Genomic DNA, 16,774 nt, shown 5'->3' on the forward strand with positions numbered 1-16,774 from the left:
TGTTTTCTCGTCTGCTAGCTAGAAAGCGCCCAAAACTCTGCCAGGCAAAAATCCACTCGGCCAGAGAAAACCGAACGCGCACCGAAGTGCGCCGCGCTGTGGTCGGGGCAACACCAGAAAAACGCACGCGCTTTGGCTGTCTCTGACAGCCTGCGGGTGGGGTAGCGAGAACAAAAAAATTGAAGAGGCTCAATGTGTCCTCGCGAATAAAAGTAAAAATAGAAACAATAAATAAGAACGTAGTTACCTTTGCTGGCCTTACTGTCTTGACATAAATTTTTTAGAGTACGGGAAAAAAGAAAATGTTGATATTTTTTTGTGACATGACGGCACAAATGAACCACCACAATGCTTCGTCACATCGGACCTCGCTGCGTGCTTTGTCAACTTGTCTGACAGTGTGTTGACTTGGCTTGCCTCGTTGTTTGTTTCGATGTTCGACGTTAGAAAAGTCAATGCACCTTTGGCATAAAATGTTTATAACTACATTAAACTCACAAAGTTCCGCAATTGAAGATCTAAAGCACAACTTCGGGAATGCCAATGCACCTTTCACATCAAAAGTTTATGAGAACTTTTTAACCATTAAGTTTCGGAATTGACATCCATGCACTCCGTAGATTCCGCGGCCTCCGCGAGATGCCGTGGCGAGCCCGTTCGCCATCAACACGCCCTTGAAATTTTGTGCTCGGATGTGGCTGCTTGCTTTGTGCGACTCCCGGTGCACAGGCGTTGCCGCAAAGTTCAGCCCAAGTTCACAATGTTCGCGATGAAATGTTTTTCGAGCGTGAACAAGACATTCTAGACAAAATCGAGAGTGATTTCCTGCGCCGGGTGGTTGTTTTGGTCGGCGGTGCATGGAGCGCACGAAAAGATTTCGGGGGGGGGGGTGAAGCCAAATAGCCCCCCCCCTCGCTACGCCCCTGCTTGCAAGCTATCTGCGATGGGGACAGGGTTCGCGCTGCGCTGTGTTTTCGCGACTTAATTCACGTTGATACTTGCGGTCGCGCGAACGTCGAGTCGCTCGGTGCTGCTGCCACGTTTCCTCACTGTATCATTTTCACAGCGAGTTTCCACGGTCATCGAGTGAGATCTGCTCATATTTTCTTGTCCGCGCGTAGACATTAATTATGCCTATGTTTGCAAGTTTACACGGCCAATAAGAAACGGCTAGCGTTACTTCGTATAGCTGCCATTAATTTGCTGCTATCGAAGCCGATGATTCGCCTTTCGAGGGAAATTACTGATGATTAGGTAGCTAAGTTAGGGTCAATATAAATGTAGGGAGTAATATTTGAATTCGCCAATTTCTTACAAACGTGTTTTTAATTAATCAGCATTGTTGAGCTGCCGGCTAAACTGTCAAATATATTCAAGCTGTACATGCACATCTGAACACGTAGTGCCTAGAGGGCGACGCATGGTGTAATCCACATCATACGTGGTTTAGCCAGTGCCCACCAGTCGGCAATTCTGCGCGATCTCGGGACCAATAGACATGCTGCATTATAGCGTCATAGAGGAGCAATATATTGTGTTACGCGTGGAAAGACACAGACGAAAAGATACTATTTACACATTATTTACACTTGAGCCAGGCAGCCAGGCTGACACTCGCTCGTGCCAAGGGCACCGACCAAATTCTTATTCGTTGTCGCGGCGGCTCGTCTCTTGAGCATCGCTCGATGATATCGTAATATATATCGTAATATATATCGTAATATATTTTGCCGTCGGCAAAAGCACCGTCGCGGTGCTGTTAAATATCCAAGGTGCATGGAGAGTTGTAGGGCTTGAGTCGGGCAACGTGGACAATGTCACTGGTTACCACAGCAGAGAACGTAGTGGGCGTGGCTAGAACAATTTCATAGGTGACATCTGTCACTTTGCGTATCACGCGATATGGGCCTGTGTAACAGGAAAGCAGTTTTTCACAAAAACCGACTTTACGCGAGTGTGACCAAAGCAACACGAGGGCGCCGGGCACAAAATGGACATCACGGTGACGGAGGTCGTAGCGTTGTTTCTGCTAGTCTTGAGAGACTTGTAGACGAGCACGCGCAAGTTGGCGAGCATGGTCAGCATGGGCGATTGCATCACGGGCATAATCGTTAGTTGAAGCTGCGGCGGATGGAAGCACAGTGTACAGTGGTAGCGTCGGTTCGCGGCCACACAAGAGGTAAAACGGGGATAAGCCAGCACTTTCGAGACGGGAAGAGTTGTATCCAAAGGTAATGTAAGGTAGAGCCAGGTGGCAGTCACCCTGGTCGTCTGAAACGTATTTAGATAGCATATCTGTAAGGGTGCGGTTCAAACGCTCAGCGAGGCCGTTCGTTTGAGGGTGGTAAGAGGCGGTAAACTTATGCTGTATTGAGCAGGCACGCATGATGTCGTCAATGACTTTAGCCAAAAAGGTGCGGCCGCGGTCTGTAAGCAATTGACGCGGAGCACAATGCATCAAAATGATATCATGTAGGAGGAAGTCCGCAACATCAGTTGCGCAACTGGTCGGAAGAGCACGGGTTACGGCGTAGCGGGTCGTGTAGTCCGCCGCGACTGCAGCCCACTTGTTTCCTGATGTGGATTCCGGAAATGGGCCGAGAAGGTCCAAGACGACACGATGGAAGGGCTCGGCAGGGATGTCGAGCGGCTGCAGGTAACCAGCGGGGAGCTGGGAAGGCTTCTTGCGTCGTTGGCAAAGTTCACAAGCGGCGACGTAACGTCGTACGGAACGGGCAAGGCCCGGCCAGAAAAAACGGCGGCGTACACGGTCATAGGTTCGAGATACGCCGAGGTGTCCTGCCGTTGGTGCGTCGTGAAGCTCTTCTAGAACGGTGGAGCGGAGGTGTTTACGTATTACAAGCAGGAACTCAGAGCCTTCCGGATGAAGGTTGCGACGGTACAGAGTACCGTAGCGGAGGACGAAGAGGCTTAGAGCAGCATCGGCCGGAGAGTGTTCAAAACGGTCGATGAGTGCTCTGATGTAGGCGTCACGGCGTTGCTCGTCGGCGAAATGAAGCAGCTGGGATACAGAGAATACGCAAGAAGCACTGGCAGTATTGGAGGAGTCAGGTTCGTCAATAGGGTAACACGGGAAAGTGTCAGCGTCTTGGTGCAGGCGGCCACACTTGTACACCACGGAATATGAAAATTCCTGTAGCCTCAAAGCCTATCGAGCAAGCCGGGCTGTAGGATCTTTTAGCGATGAGAGCCAGCAGAGAGCATGATGGTCAGTGACTACGGAAAAGGGGCGACCGTAAAGGTAAGGACGGAACTTCGCAACCGCCCAGACAACAGCAAGGCATTCGCGTTCCGTGATGGAAAAGTTGCGCTCCGATGGTGCTAGGAGGCGGCTCGCATAAGGAATAACGCGATCCTTGCCACGCTGACGCTGGGCTAAGACGGCACCTACGCTATGACCGCTGGCATCTGTACGTAATTCTGTAGGGGCATCAGGGTCGAAGTAGGCGAGAATGGGTGGTGAAGTCAGAAGAGTGACGAGACGAGAGAAGGCGACGGCTTCTGCTGTACCCCACGAGAATTGTACGCTTTTCTTCAAAAGATTAGTTAGGGGCCTAGCAATTGCCGCAAAATCTCGAACAAAACGACGAAAGTACGAGCACAGCCCTACAAAACTTCGAACGTCTGCGGCTGTCTTCGGAACCGGAAACTCTCGGACAGCGCGAGTTTTGTCGGGATCAGGCTGTACTCCGGAAGCGTCAACGAGATGGCCCAGAAGAGTAATTTGTCGGTGGTCAAAACGACATTTGGGAGAGTTAAGTTGCAGCTTCGCCTTTCGAAATACATCAAGTATAGTTGTGAGACGCTCAAGGTGAGTGTCGAACGTTGGCGAGAAGACAATGACGTCGTCGAGGTAGCAGAGGCATGTGGACCATTTGAAACCTTGGAGCAAGGAGCCCATCATACGCTCAAAGGTAGCAGGGGCATTGCATAATCCAAACGGCATTACTTTAAATTGGTATAGGCCATCAGGTGTGATGAACGCGGTTTTTCCTCTGTCCATATCGTCAACAGCAATCTGCCAATATCCCGAACGAAGATCAATGGACGATAAATAGCTGGAACCGTGCAGGCAGTCAAGGGCGTCGTCTATACGTGGGAGCGGGTATACACGTAATTCTTTGTAATGCTGTTCAGATGACAATAGTCTACACAGAAGCGCCACGTGCCGTCCTTCTTCTTAACCAACACCACAGGTGACGCCCAGGGACTCGATGAAGGCTGAATTATGTTTTTATCGAGCATTTTGTTCACTTCATGTTGAATTACTCGGCTTTCCGACGCAGAAACTCGATACGGTCGTCCGTGAATAGGCGCAGCATCGCCAGAAAGAATTCGATGCTTGACCACGAGCGTCTGGCGTAAAGGGCGATCGTCGAAGTCGAAAATATCGTTGTAGGACGATAATACTTCGCAAAGGTCTATCAGCCTGCATAGAAGACAGGTCCGTCGCAACCATTTTCTTTATGTTGGGATTAACGCCCGAGGCTGCCGCTAGGGGCATGCTAAGCTCGCGAGAACCATTGCTCGATAACGCTGCCACGTATTGGTCGCCGAGACAATCAATGGTGGCAAGGAAAATACCTTGCGGTAGAATTTGCTTTGCCAATCCAAAGTTACAGACAGGCATGCGAGTGTGGTTCGCAGTAATAGTAAGTATGCTGTGAGGCACGGTGACGTCATACTGTATTGGGAGGTCGGGCAGAGGAGTGACGAGGTACTCGCCATCAGGAACTGGTGGGAAAGACAACAGTTCAATGCAGGCCGTGGACTTTAGCGGCAGGCGAAGATAGCCGGTGGAGCGTAAGTGGCAGTGGGGTGCGTCAGAAGGTACTGCGAGCATCGGCAACTCAAAGCGAAGGGTACTGGAAGAGCAGTCAATAAGAGCAGAATGGGCAGAGAGAAAGTCGAGGCCGAGAATGAGGTCGTGGGGGCAATGAGCAATTACGGTGAAGAGGGCAGGAGTGTGGCGGCCGTCGATGCTGACACGTGCCATACACATTCCCATGATAGGCACAGTACCGCCATCCGCAACGCGGACGACGCGTGCCGACGCTGGTGTGAGGAGCTTGTTCAGTCGTCGTCGGAAGGCAGCACTAATAATAGAGGGATGTGCTCCTGTGTCGATGAGTGCCGTGACAGGATAGCCGTCAACGTCAGCGTCAAGAAGGTTTCGGTTCGTAGGTAACGTGAGCAGAGGATTTGAGGGCAGTGTCGACAACGCAGCTTCACCTCCAGAAGCTGCAGTGCCTAGTTTTCCGGCTGGGTCCGGGAGGCGATAGGCGGCGAAGAGAAGCGGCGGGGTTGGGGCGAACGAGACTGGTGGCGTCGAGGTGAGGGCGAGCGGCTGTAGCGAAGGTTCGGAGCAGGCGCATCAGCGGTACTGGGTTCATGGCGGGTGGCATAGGGTACAGAAGGTCCAAAGGTGCGGGAATAAGCGGCGGCGTAAGTCCGAGGAGGTGGTGGCCATCGGTTTCGGCAGTGACGGGCGACGTGGCCGATGCGATAGCAGTGGAGGCAGATAGGCCTGTCATCAGGGGTACGCCATTCGGACGGGTTGCGGCGAGATGTGGCAGAAAAGGACTGCCGGGGACGAGGAGGGCCGCTACATAACTGGGGAACGCTGGGCCGAGACGTGGAACACACGGTGTTCAGACCCATGTTTTTAAATTCCTGCCTGACGACGGCCTGAATCATCGCAATGGTAGTTGCTGGCGGATCGGGAGGCGTCGTGGAGAAGGCTAGAGAACAGGCGGCCTCGAGTTCGCGGCGAACAATACGGGTGACTTCGTCGCAGGTGGTGGTCTGACGCGGTCGACCCTCACATGTCGACGTAGCAGGAGTGTTGGGTAGCCGCGCAATGCGGTGTGAGATACGGCGGCTCTTTGCCTGTTCATAGTGACGGCATTCTTTTATAATGGCGACGATAGTCGAGACGTTGCCGAAAACAAGCAAATTGAAAGCGTCGTCGGCGATGCCTTTTAGCACATGTGCCACTTTATCTGCTTCGGACATATTATCGACAGCTTTACGGCATAGAGCCAAGACGTCCAGGATGTAGGAAACGTGTGGCTCTGTAGGTGACTGAATTCGGTATACAAGAGCCTTTCTCGCGGCAGCCTTGCGCCCAATGGTGTCGCCGAACAGTTCCCGTAGCTTTTCTTTGAAACTGTCACAACTGGTTATTTCGTCATCATGCGTTTGGTGCCACACGCGTGGGGTGCCACCGAGATAAAAGATGACATTGGCGAGCATAATCGTTGGGTCCCACCTGTTATTAGCACTGGCGTGTTCATACAGCTTGATCCAGTCGTCGACATCCTGTCCCTCCAGGCCAGAGAACACACCGGGGTCACGGTGGGGGGCAAGCGTGACGATTGGAGCAGTCGGACAAGCCGAAGCCGTTGCAGAGGCGGGCTCGTCACCGGGAGGCACGGTGACAAGCTCGGTGTGCCGACCACTTCGGAGTTCCGTGGTGAGGACGGGGATCACTGACCTCCACCATAAATGTTACGTGTGGAAAGACACAGACGAAAGATGCTGTTTACACGCTACTTACACTGGAGCCAGGCAGCCAGGCTGGCACTCGCTCGTGCCAAGGGCACCGACCAACTTCTTCGTCGTTCTCGCGGCGGCTCGTCTCTTGACATCGCTCGATGATATCGTAATAATATTATCACTACACCGGTATGCAATCTGAAAGCATGATATATGTAATGATTTGTGCAAGCCAGTACACTGTGAAATATACCTCGACCTGTGCCTGATCTTGTATTTGCTTACACTTGTTGTACATCACTGATATTTCCAGTATTCCAGTAGGGTTGGTCATGCTTTCTTCAATGTTTTGTTGTGTGGCTTGCAACACCTTTGAATACCCTGATTGCCGCCATGAGCAGCACACCGTTACATTCTGCGGAAATCAATCTGGGAAACAGACGTTAGATTCTTCAGTTATTAAATGAGTCCAGGGTAAAACCAGAAATCACAAGTTTTGAACAATGTAAACCACGTGAGGTTAGGGATGCACTCTTATTGGGAACTGAGATGCAGTGTTAATTTTGGTGTTTTCAAAGATTGGTGTACCAGTATTGCAGTTTGTTATATTGATGGTCTTTGTAGTATATGTGCATCGTGCGCAGCTAAGAAATGCGTACTTCGTTTTGTTGTACATGTAGAAGTGGTGCGTCAAAACATGGGGATCTTGTTCAAATTAAGATGAGCGGGCTCGCCACTCACCGGGTTGGCTTAGCGGCTATGGTGTTGCGCTGCACAAGACGAGGTACGAGATCAAATGCCGGCGGCGGCGACCGCATTTCGATGTGGGCGAAATGCGAAAACGCTCTTGTCGCTTACATTGGTGCCACGTTAAAGATCCCCTGGTGGTCGAAATGAATTCACTCCCCCTCTACGGTGTGCAACCTAAAAACACAGTAAGAAAAAATTATATAGTAAACAAATATTTCAGAAATGATGTACATCAGCCATCGTTCGGTAATTCTGTGCTAAGTATGGCGCTTTTCAATAAATGGGCTCGTTTGTTTCACTGCAAATGGAAGAACACTTGGTAGTATTCGACACATACAGGGTCTTTTTCATCATCGTTATTCCGATTATATTTTCTGGGCTAATAGCTATAAAACAAAGGCACTTTACGCGGCAGACATCCTTCTTTTGATAGAGCTTTTCATTTTGATAGAGTTAGGAGTTTCTTAACGCATTTTGTCGTACAATATACCCGGAAATACACGACAAACTGTCCCTTTGACGCATTTCGCAGTTGTCTTGTACTCGTTATTTCATATTTATTTATTTTCTTCGGTAATTTATTTCACACATACCGTCAATCCCAACGGGCATTATTCTGGGAAGTGAATGCGCGACACATATTAGAAGAGAAATTATTCGGCGCAAGAATGAGTAAGTTGCACCCCCTATATATTGAACTTATTACGACCCTATGTGTAATTGCCAAATCTACGCATAGCAAGCATACTGTGCACATCAAAGAAGTCTCATCTATAAATGTTTCCATACTGTATTTTATACATACATTCACAAAAGTTTGATTTTCGGCACCACCCCTCATAAACTCGAAATCAAGACTGTTTTGCGGCACGTTTTACAGCTGTTACTACGATAGATTACTGGACAAATGTTTTAGTTATTACAAGACCTGTGTCCGTGACTTATACGCCACGGCTCTAATTTAATTTACCGTCGCTACTTGCGCACTCTATCTTTTCCTTTCAATGTGCTTTTTCTTTTTTCTTCATGTTTTGCTTTAAATGCGCAAGCATTTCTACGCATCCCCAGCGAGGGAATGGCCCGTCCCTCCATTCTTCCATCACTTAAGACGATCGCTTTCAAGATAGGGCACCACAGAAGCGAGCAAATCGACTTCGTTCTGCCTCTCGCTTAAACACGAGCTAAGCGGCGACAACACAGTGTGCACTAAGCTATCAGACCTCGAAGCACTGCGTCCCCATCGCAGTCAACTTTCAAGATAGGGCCCGCTAGGCTGCGCCATACGCAGACACCACCTGAATATGGTTGACCGCGGTTAATAATGGTTCCTGTGACCGCAGCGCCGTCTTTCATACTGGTCCGATCAAATTTCAAAACATTGATAACGACACCGGGTTTAGTGGAGGCGAGCGAGTGGCAGATTACTTACGCATATTTAGACAATTGCTAGAGGAGTTTCTGCGTAATTTTTTGGGTTTTTTTATTTGCCTGTCAGCACAAGTCAGCACAGAACAGAATAATACGCGGATAATGAATACCTTCGTCCGCAAGCGGGAGAGCCGAAAGTGAACGTGCAGGAGCCCGAATGGCGAGACTAGAAATGAAATAGATTTTATACACTGCGCTAACCCTGGCATCATAAAAGATGTGGACGTGCTCGGCAAGGTGCGCTGCATTGACCATAACATGGTAAGAGCTCGAATTAGCCTAGACCTGAGGAGGCAACGGAAGAAACTGGTACATAAGAAGCCAATGAATGAGTTAGCGGTAAGAGGGAAAATAGAGGAATTCCAGATCAAGCTACAGAAGAGGTATTCGGCTTTAACTCAGGAAGAAGACGTTAGTGTTGAAGCAATGAACGACAACCTTGTGTACATCATTAAAGAGTGCGCAACATAAGTCGGTGATAACTCCGTTAGGCAGGATACCAGTAAGCTATCGCAGGAGACGAAAGATCTGATCAAGAAACGCCAATGTATGAAAGCCTCTAACCCTACAGCTAGAATAGAACTGGCAGAACTTTCGAAGTTAATCAACAAGCGTAAGACAGCTGACATAAGGAAGTATAATATGTGTAGCATTGAACATGCTCTCAGGAGCGGAGGAAGCCTAAAAGCAGTGAAGAAGAAACTAGGAATCGGCAAGAATCAGATGTATGCGTTAAGAGACAAAGCCGGCAATATCATTACTAATATGGATGAGATAGTTCATGTGGCTGGGGAGTTCTCTAGAGATTTATACAGTACCAGTGGCACCCACGACGATAATGGAAGAGAGAATAGTCTAGAGGAATTTGAAATCCCACAAGTAAAGCCGGAAGAAGTAAAGAAAGCATTGGGAGCGATGCAAAGGGGGAAGGCAGCTGCGGAGGATCAGATAACAGCAGATTTGTTGAAAGATGGTGCGCAGATTGCTCTAGAAAAACTGGCCACCCTGTACACGCAATGCCTCATGACCTCGAGCGTACTGGAATCTTGGTAGAACGCTAACATAATCCTAATCCATAAGAAAGGGGACGCCAAAGACTTGAAAAATTATAGACCGATCAGCTTACTGTCCGTTGCCTACAAACTATTTACTAAGGTAATCGCAAATAGAATGAGGAACACCTTAGAGTTCTGTCAAGCAAAGGACCAGGCAGTATTCCGTAAAGCCTACTCAACAATAGACCATATTCACACTACCGATCAGGTTACAGAGAAATGTGCGGAATATAACCAACCCTTATATATAGTTTTCATTGATTACGAGAAAGCGTTTTATCCTGTCGAAACCTCAGCATTCATGGAGGCATTACAGAATCAGGGTGTAGACGACCCGTATGTAATAATACTTAATGATATCTGTAGTCTTCCACAGGCACCGTAGTCCTAGGTAAAGAAAGCAACGAAATCAAAATAAAGAAAGGCGTCAGGCAGGGAGATACGATCGCTCCAATGCTGTGCGCAGCGCGTTTACAGGAGGTATTCAGAGACCTGGATTGGAAAGAATTGGGGATAAGAGTTAATGGAGAATACCTTAGCAACTCCGGATTCGCTGATGATATTGCCTTGCTTTGTAACTTAGGGGACCAATTGCAATGCATGCTTACTGACCTGGATAGGCAAAGTAGAAGAGTGGGTCAGAAAATTAATTTGCAGAAAACTAAAGTAATGTTTAACAGTCTGGAAACCTAGAGGCTTACGAAAAGGGTTCTACTTAAATTGAGGACGACGCAAGTAGCTATGGAAAGAAGGATGATGGGTGTAACGTTAAGGGATAAGAAGAGAGCAGATTGTGTGAGGGAAAAAACGCGCGTTAATGACATCTTAGTTTAAATAAAGAAAAAGAAATGGGGGCATGGGCAGGACATGTAATGAGGAGGGATGATAACCGGTGGCCATTAAGGCTTATGGACTGTATTCCAAGGGAAGGGAAGCGTAGCAGGAGGCGGCAGAAAATTAGGTGGGCGGATGAGATTAAGAAGTTTGCAGGGACGACATGGCCACAATTAGTACATGACCGGGGTAGTTGGAGAAGTATGGGAGAGGCCTTCACCCGGCAGTGAGCGTAATCAGGCTGATGATGACGATGAAGCACAAGTCTTGTTGCTTAATTGGACACCACACATGTGTTGTGTACAAAAAAAAGAAGATCACTGCAGTGATCCTTTCGTGTAATTTCGGGATCCTATTACACTTTGCAGGGAGCTGGTGGTAACGAGCCAGTTAGCGGGCCAACATCTTCGTCGCTTTTCAACGCGGCGCGAAGTTTGGCCAAGCAGAACAGTGGCCATTACCTCATCACTCTTGGAGGCCGTGGACAACTGGACAAGTTCAGCGGCGGCGTGCCGCTGCGATCGGCCGGCAACGCCGAGTTTCTTCGCTCGCCGATGCTGCCACACGTGCTACGAGCACTATCTTACTATTCGCTCGATTCGGGAGCTGGACGAGGCCTGGGCAAGACTGGCGGCGAAGTGCATCTGCGCATGGTGGGCGATTTGATGCGGAGACGCTTGGCGGACAAAACGTAGGCACCATCAGCGCACGCACTCTACACCAACTCGTTCTCTGTGCCCCTCTCTCTTGGCCTTTTCGAGTTTGTTTACCCTTACCACTATGCTGGGGTGCGTTTGGCAGGCATTCTCAAATCATGAACAGCAGGTTGCCACTATCCCTCAAAAGGAAAGTGTATAACAGCTGTGTGTTACCAGTACTCACATATGGGGCAGAAACCTGGAGGCTTACGAAAAGGGTTCTGCTGAAGTTGAGGACGACGCAACGAGCTATGGAAAGAAGAATGATGGGTGTGACGTTAAGGGATAAGAAAAGAGCAGATTGGGTGAGGCAACAAACGCGGGTAAACGACATCTTAGTTGAAATCAAGAAAGAGAAATGGGCATGACCGGACATGTAATGAGGAGGGAAGATAACCGATGGTCACTAAGGGTTACGGACTGGATTCCAAGGGAAGGGATGCGTAGCAGGGGGCGGCAGAAAGTTAGGTGGGCGGATGACATTAAGACGTTTGCAGGGACAACATGGCCACAATTAGTACATGACCGGGGTAGTTGAAGTATGGGAGAGGCCTTTGCCCTGCAGTGGGCGTAACTAGGCTGATGATGATGATGATGATGATGATGATGACCATTATACTTTACCTACCCAGTCACGTTTATTATTTAAACCAGCTCTTTTAAAGGGAATGTTTCTTTGGCTACCCGTTTAATGTTTTCCGTGAGTCGGCCGGTACCTCACCTGACAAGGCAGAAAACCGATTTAAATCGGCATATGTGCATGGACTTTGAATTGGGGCTTCATTTTTTATGTCGCCCAACACAGGCGCGCGCAATTCCACGTTATATAAATTGGTTGATTGCGCCTGCGCTCTACGTAATAAGAAACTGAAGTCACGATGTGAAGTCTGTGCATATGTGCTGACTTACGTAAGTATCAGTAAAGCGCGCACATTTTCAATGAAAGACAGCAGTGTACCGACCGGTTCCTTTGACAATTTTAGAATTACTTATGTTTGATTTACGCCATTCTTGGGCAACTGTGTATGTACCTTTTGGCATGTTCCCTTTGTCGATCAATCCTCCAGAACTGGTTAGTGCTACTCTTGCTAGAAGGGCCATAGAAATTTTAGATGTATTTAGACATGGATTGCGCATATCTGTGTACATACCTCCTGTCTCGCTTTTCTCTAGACAACAAAACTTCGGTTAATGCTATAGTTCGTGCATTGTACGTTAAGGAGTAAAATTCAGTGCAAACATGCAGGATAAACCACAAAGAAGAGACGAAAGTCTCTTCTTTGTGGTTTATCCACAAAAGAAGAGACAAGACCAGTGCTCGTCTCGCCGCTTTGTGGTTTGTCCCGGGTTCTTGCGCTGAATTTTTCTCTCGACAAGCATCATACGCCACCGTAGCCTTAGCCAGATTGCTTGGTCGGCGTCTGACTGTGCGCATCTGCCTGATTTCTTTTTTTTTGCATTGAAGCATAACTTCTGAACGATGTAGCCGCAAAGCTAAATCTTCGGACGAAATTAATCTTCTGACGTTCTAAGGCCATAAACATACATATTGAACAAAAAACAACTTGTACACGTCGCGCTTACTCATATGGCTTTTAATTACCCACCACGCTTAAACTTAGCCTCACATCCATTCCAGCATGTGCGTCGGATCTGCAGGATCATCTATCTTGTCTAACACTAACAGCAATTTAAAACTTGTGCGTAGCGAGCAGCGTACTTTTACACGCTGAGGAAGAGATTCCAAGCTTATATTCACTCGTACGAGTGAAAGTGGCCCGTGAATTCGAGGTACCGAGTTCACAATAAAAACAAATACGTTTTTCGCTTCATTACTTGGAATAGGCAATTATGTAACTGCTTAATGATACTAAATCCTTCAAGCTGAATGTCCAGGGTGCTTTGTCGAGGTATATTTGTGCACCAGGTGAGAACCTTGATGAGTATGGTGCCGTACCTTATTTCAAAGGAGGATTAATAGTGCATTGCCCTCCACGGTACTGTGACTCGCAGGTTCGACCACCGGAACGGGCTGACGTTCAGCGACCACCCGGCAGTTCTTTACAAGCGCGGTTATGGCCACGGCGACTTCGACGAAATCGGCCACGCCGAATGGCCGGGCTTCTACAAGCGGAACTTCGACGAAATCGACAGAACTGACTTCGGGGAATTCCGCAAGCGCAACTTTGACGAGATCGACCGGACCGGTTTCGAGGGATTTCGCAAGCGCAACTTTGACGAAATAGACAGGACAGGTTTTGGGGGCTTCTACAAGCGTGTAGCTATCATGGAGGACTGAGCACCAGTCAATATTTAACCTGTAGCCTGTGCCCAAACTTAATCCACCTCCACGGCAATCTTCCAAACATTGAAACTCGCCGCGACACATCCACCACATTGTATGCTTCTGTGACTATTTAGGACGCTTAGAAAGACTTCTCCAGCAAAGTGATTGTTTGAGAACGAAAAAAATATAGCCTGATTACTTAAGACAACTGTGTTGATCAGGAATCTAAAATTCGGATTACGCGATCAGTACGCCCCTAGATATGAGGGCCACTGATAGTTCCCTCGCCATGGGCAGCTGGACGTCATTTTTCTGTTTATTTTTTGTTATCTTCCAAATGAACCATAGAGAAGGTACTGATATAGCAGTTTTAATTATTGTATGTGTGCAGGACTACTCTACTATATACGATTTCCATGTTGTAAGAGGCGTATTTTGGAATGTATGCGCTTCTCAGCAGCACTGGCACTAGCGAAACTCCACCACTTCAAACCAACTGAGGACGGGCTCACTGCAGAGGTGCTCGTATACAAATAAGCGCGATTACCTCTGTGTTGATACCTTTTAATTTCTGATGGCTAGAGGTTGTTATGAAGCTATCGGTCATTTCTTTAGGTTGAGAAAAGTATGGGTTACGGAACTGTGCGAAGCAATTTTAAACACTTGTAATGCACTTCGTTCAGCGCGATGTCTGTCTACAGGCTTGTAAATAAATATGTCGAGCCTCACTCATCAACGCTGCCGTCCTTGTCGATCCACCATCAACGGCTGCCGCTCCAGTGAATCTCCAAAACCGGCCTGAAGTCAGTCAGGGACTTCACGTCCGGACTTTTGTCGGTTGTTGTTTACTGTTTATTTCAGTACCTGCCAACCACTGCAAAGCCTTGGCAACAGGTCACTGGTGCATAAAAGAGCCTCATGTAATCAAATATGAATACAAAACAGCACTTCCACCAATGCTGCATGCTAAGGTAAATCTACAAGACCTGATCTTAAATAATAAACGTAACAAATACATGTACTTGCTAAACTCCTTTGCGTCAAGCATCCTGCTTGCCAACGTTAGCAGACACTCTATTCAGCACATCCGTGTCAGATGAACTCCCGTTGTACACCTTCTGCAGCCATGTCATGGGGCAATTTAGGGAAATATTAGGGTAAAACACGTGCAGGTATTGCGGACGGTACGCCCACAATGACTTCTCGGGGAAGGTGACGGCCGGAAAAGATATTACGACGCGATCGCGGTACGGCTGTTTCAGTACCGAACTAAGTAGGTGTTTAAAATGACTGAACACTGTATTATAAATCCTCACAAGGGGGGAATTTCTAATAAAGTGTTAAATACAGTGACGCAATGTTTCTAATACACTGATATAAATATTAATAAATGTAATTATAATATTATTAATAAATTTCTAACGCTGAATTAGAAATGCTCACCTTGTTCCTTCATATACCGACGGAAAATGAAGGAAGAAAGTGAGCTCCGTATGGTTTTCTTGTCACACGTAGCATTAATTCACTACAAGTACATTCACGAAAACTTGCTGTCAAGCGAACACTCAACACACATTAGCTTTAAGAGTGGCGCCACTACATAAACCACCCGAGACCTCATTGCCGCAGCACCACAGCGCACCGCACATTTCATGATTCACTGCGGGACTAATGATCTTAACGACGACATCAGTGGCAGCGCAATTAAGGCCCTCAAAACGCTCATAAACGATTTCCGCACCAACAGACCAAACGCAGAAATCACCTTGACAACAGTACTTACTAGGATCGAAAACAAACACAGGCCACTTATTCAACAATAAGAGACACTCCTAGCTTACGCACTGGAGACACGTAAGCTCAATGATTTCTGTCTCAACATTGGAACCCAACGCGATAACGTCGATGTCATTCAACACGCTGTAATATACCAGCACCCCGACATTCTGCTCGCCGTGGACGGACTACACCCCAATTTTTAATGGCGTCAAGGTAATTCGTGACAACATCAAGCACAGGCTCAGGAACTCATTTAAATCGACGCAACCAACAGCACCATTAAAAGCCCGTCCCAGTTAACTACAACAGAGAAACACACGCCTGATAAATCTCGAACACCAGCTCGTACGCACGTTCGACCAATGCTAGAGCCAAAGAAGCATCTACGCAGACGCCGGACGTTGAACCAACACCACCTGAGCAACACCCGCCCATACGGAAGCCCACAACCACCCGTGAAGCCTTTACGCAAACAGCTACATGCGCCAATAAGCAGGCAGATACACAGACAGACATCGGTGCAGGCCTCGACAAGAAAATAAACCGTAAAAATACGCCACCTGAAGATGTTTCGCCCCGGAGGTCTGCCTGAACCAAACAGAAATGATTACCATGCACTACGGATAGCACACGCAACAACAAATACCACCCTTTCGTCCAATCCGGAAAACTCGCCGCCATATACTAACAAATGACCGATTTCACCTTAAAAATGACACTAGCTGTATTAAATAGAGGAAAATCCCAAATGGTCTAAGAATTAAGGTTAGATGTGCTCTCGACTCTTTACCCTCCAGGCTATTGTTGAAGTGGAATGCTGTCCTAGAGAATGCGTCACTCTCTTTAACTGATATTCTCGAAGAACACTGCAAAGAACAACTTACGATAATTACTAAACAACTCGACAGCATAAATTTATCTGAACTGGAGAAAAGATAACTTGAACAATTCGTCGAAACTAGGAAGAAAAATCTACTACATACGTAATTACCAGCACAAAGGTAGTAGAGCTGAACATCCACCCAAGAAAAATAATGTAAACCCTACAGCACATAGCTCCACCGATAGTGTTACAAGCGAGCATCGAGAGCACTGCAGCAAGGTGCTAGGCATATCCCAAGGTCTAAGCCGCGATTAAGTTGATCTCCTGAAATGTGGTCTAACGTTATATCCCACGAACAACGAAGTAAACGAATACGAACTCAACAAAGAAAAAGCAGTTTTCAAGACGCATGCGCATCAAGGAGTTCTTTTTCAATATGCCAGACGTAGGAAAACAGGACAGAGACTCTCTTCGGTCACCTATCACGCGGACACCGGAAGCTTAACAGTGTCCAGACCTAGATTTATACATAACTCTAATCTCGAAGCAAATTCCAGAGTCAACGTGGCATTGTCGCAAACGAAAAAGTTTGTCCCCCGCT

The 16,774-nt window shown here is 47.6% G+C and overlaps 1 protein-coding gene across 1 annotated transcript in view; it reads left to right on the plus strand.

Annotated features, from left to right (window-relative positions):
* Positions 1-14,303, plus strand: part of LOC142576215 (uncharacterized) — a 96,810-nt gene extending 82,507 nt beyond the window's left edge. Inside the window, exons 2-3 of the mRNA XM_075686234.1 lie at positions 10,955-11,277; positions 13,298-14,303. Coding sequence (XP_075542349.1) covers positions 10,955-11,277; positions 13,298-13,583 — 609 coding nt within the window. The 3' untranslated portion in view covers positions 13,584-14,303. The remainder of the gene's footprint in view (positions 1-10,954; positions 11,278-13,297) is intronic.
* Positions 14,304-16,774: the final 2,471 nt, after the last annotated feature.

Source organism: Dermacentor variabilis, chromosome 3, assembly GCF_050947875.1.
Source record: "Dermacentor variabilis isolate Ectoservices chromosome 3, ASM5094787v1, whole genome shotgun sequence".
Taxonomy (NCBI): Eukaryota; Metazoa; Arthropoda; class Arachnida; order Ixodida; family Ixodidae; genus Dermacentor; species Dermacentor variabilis.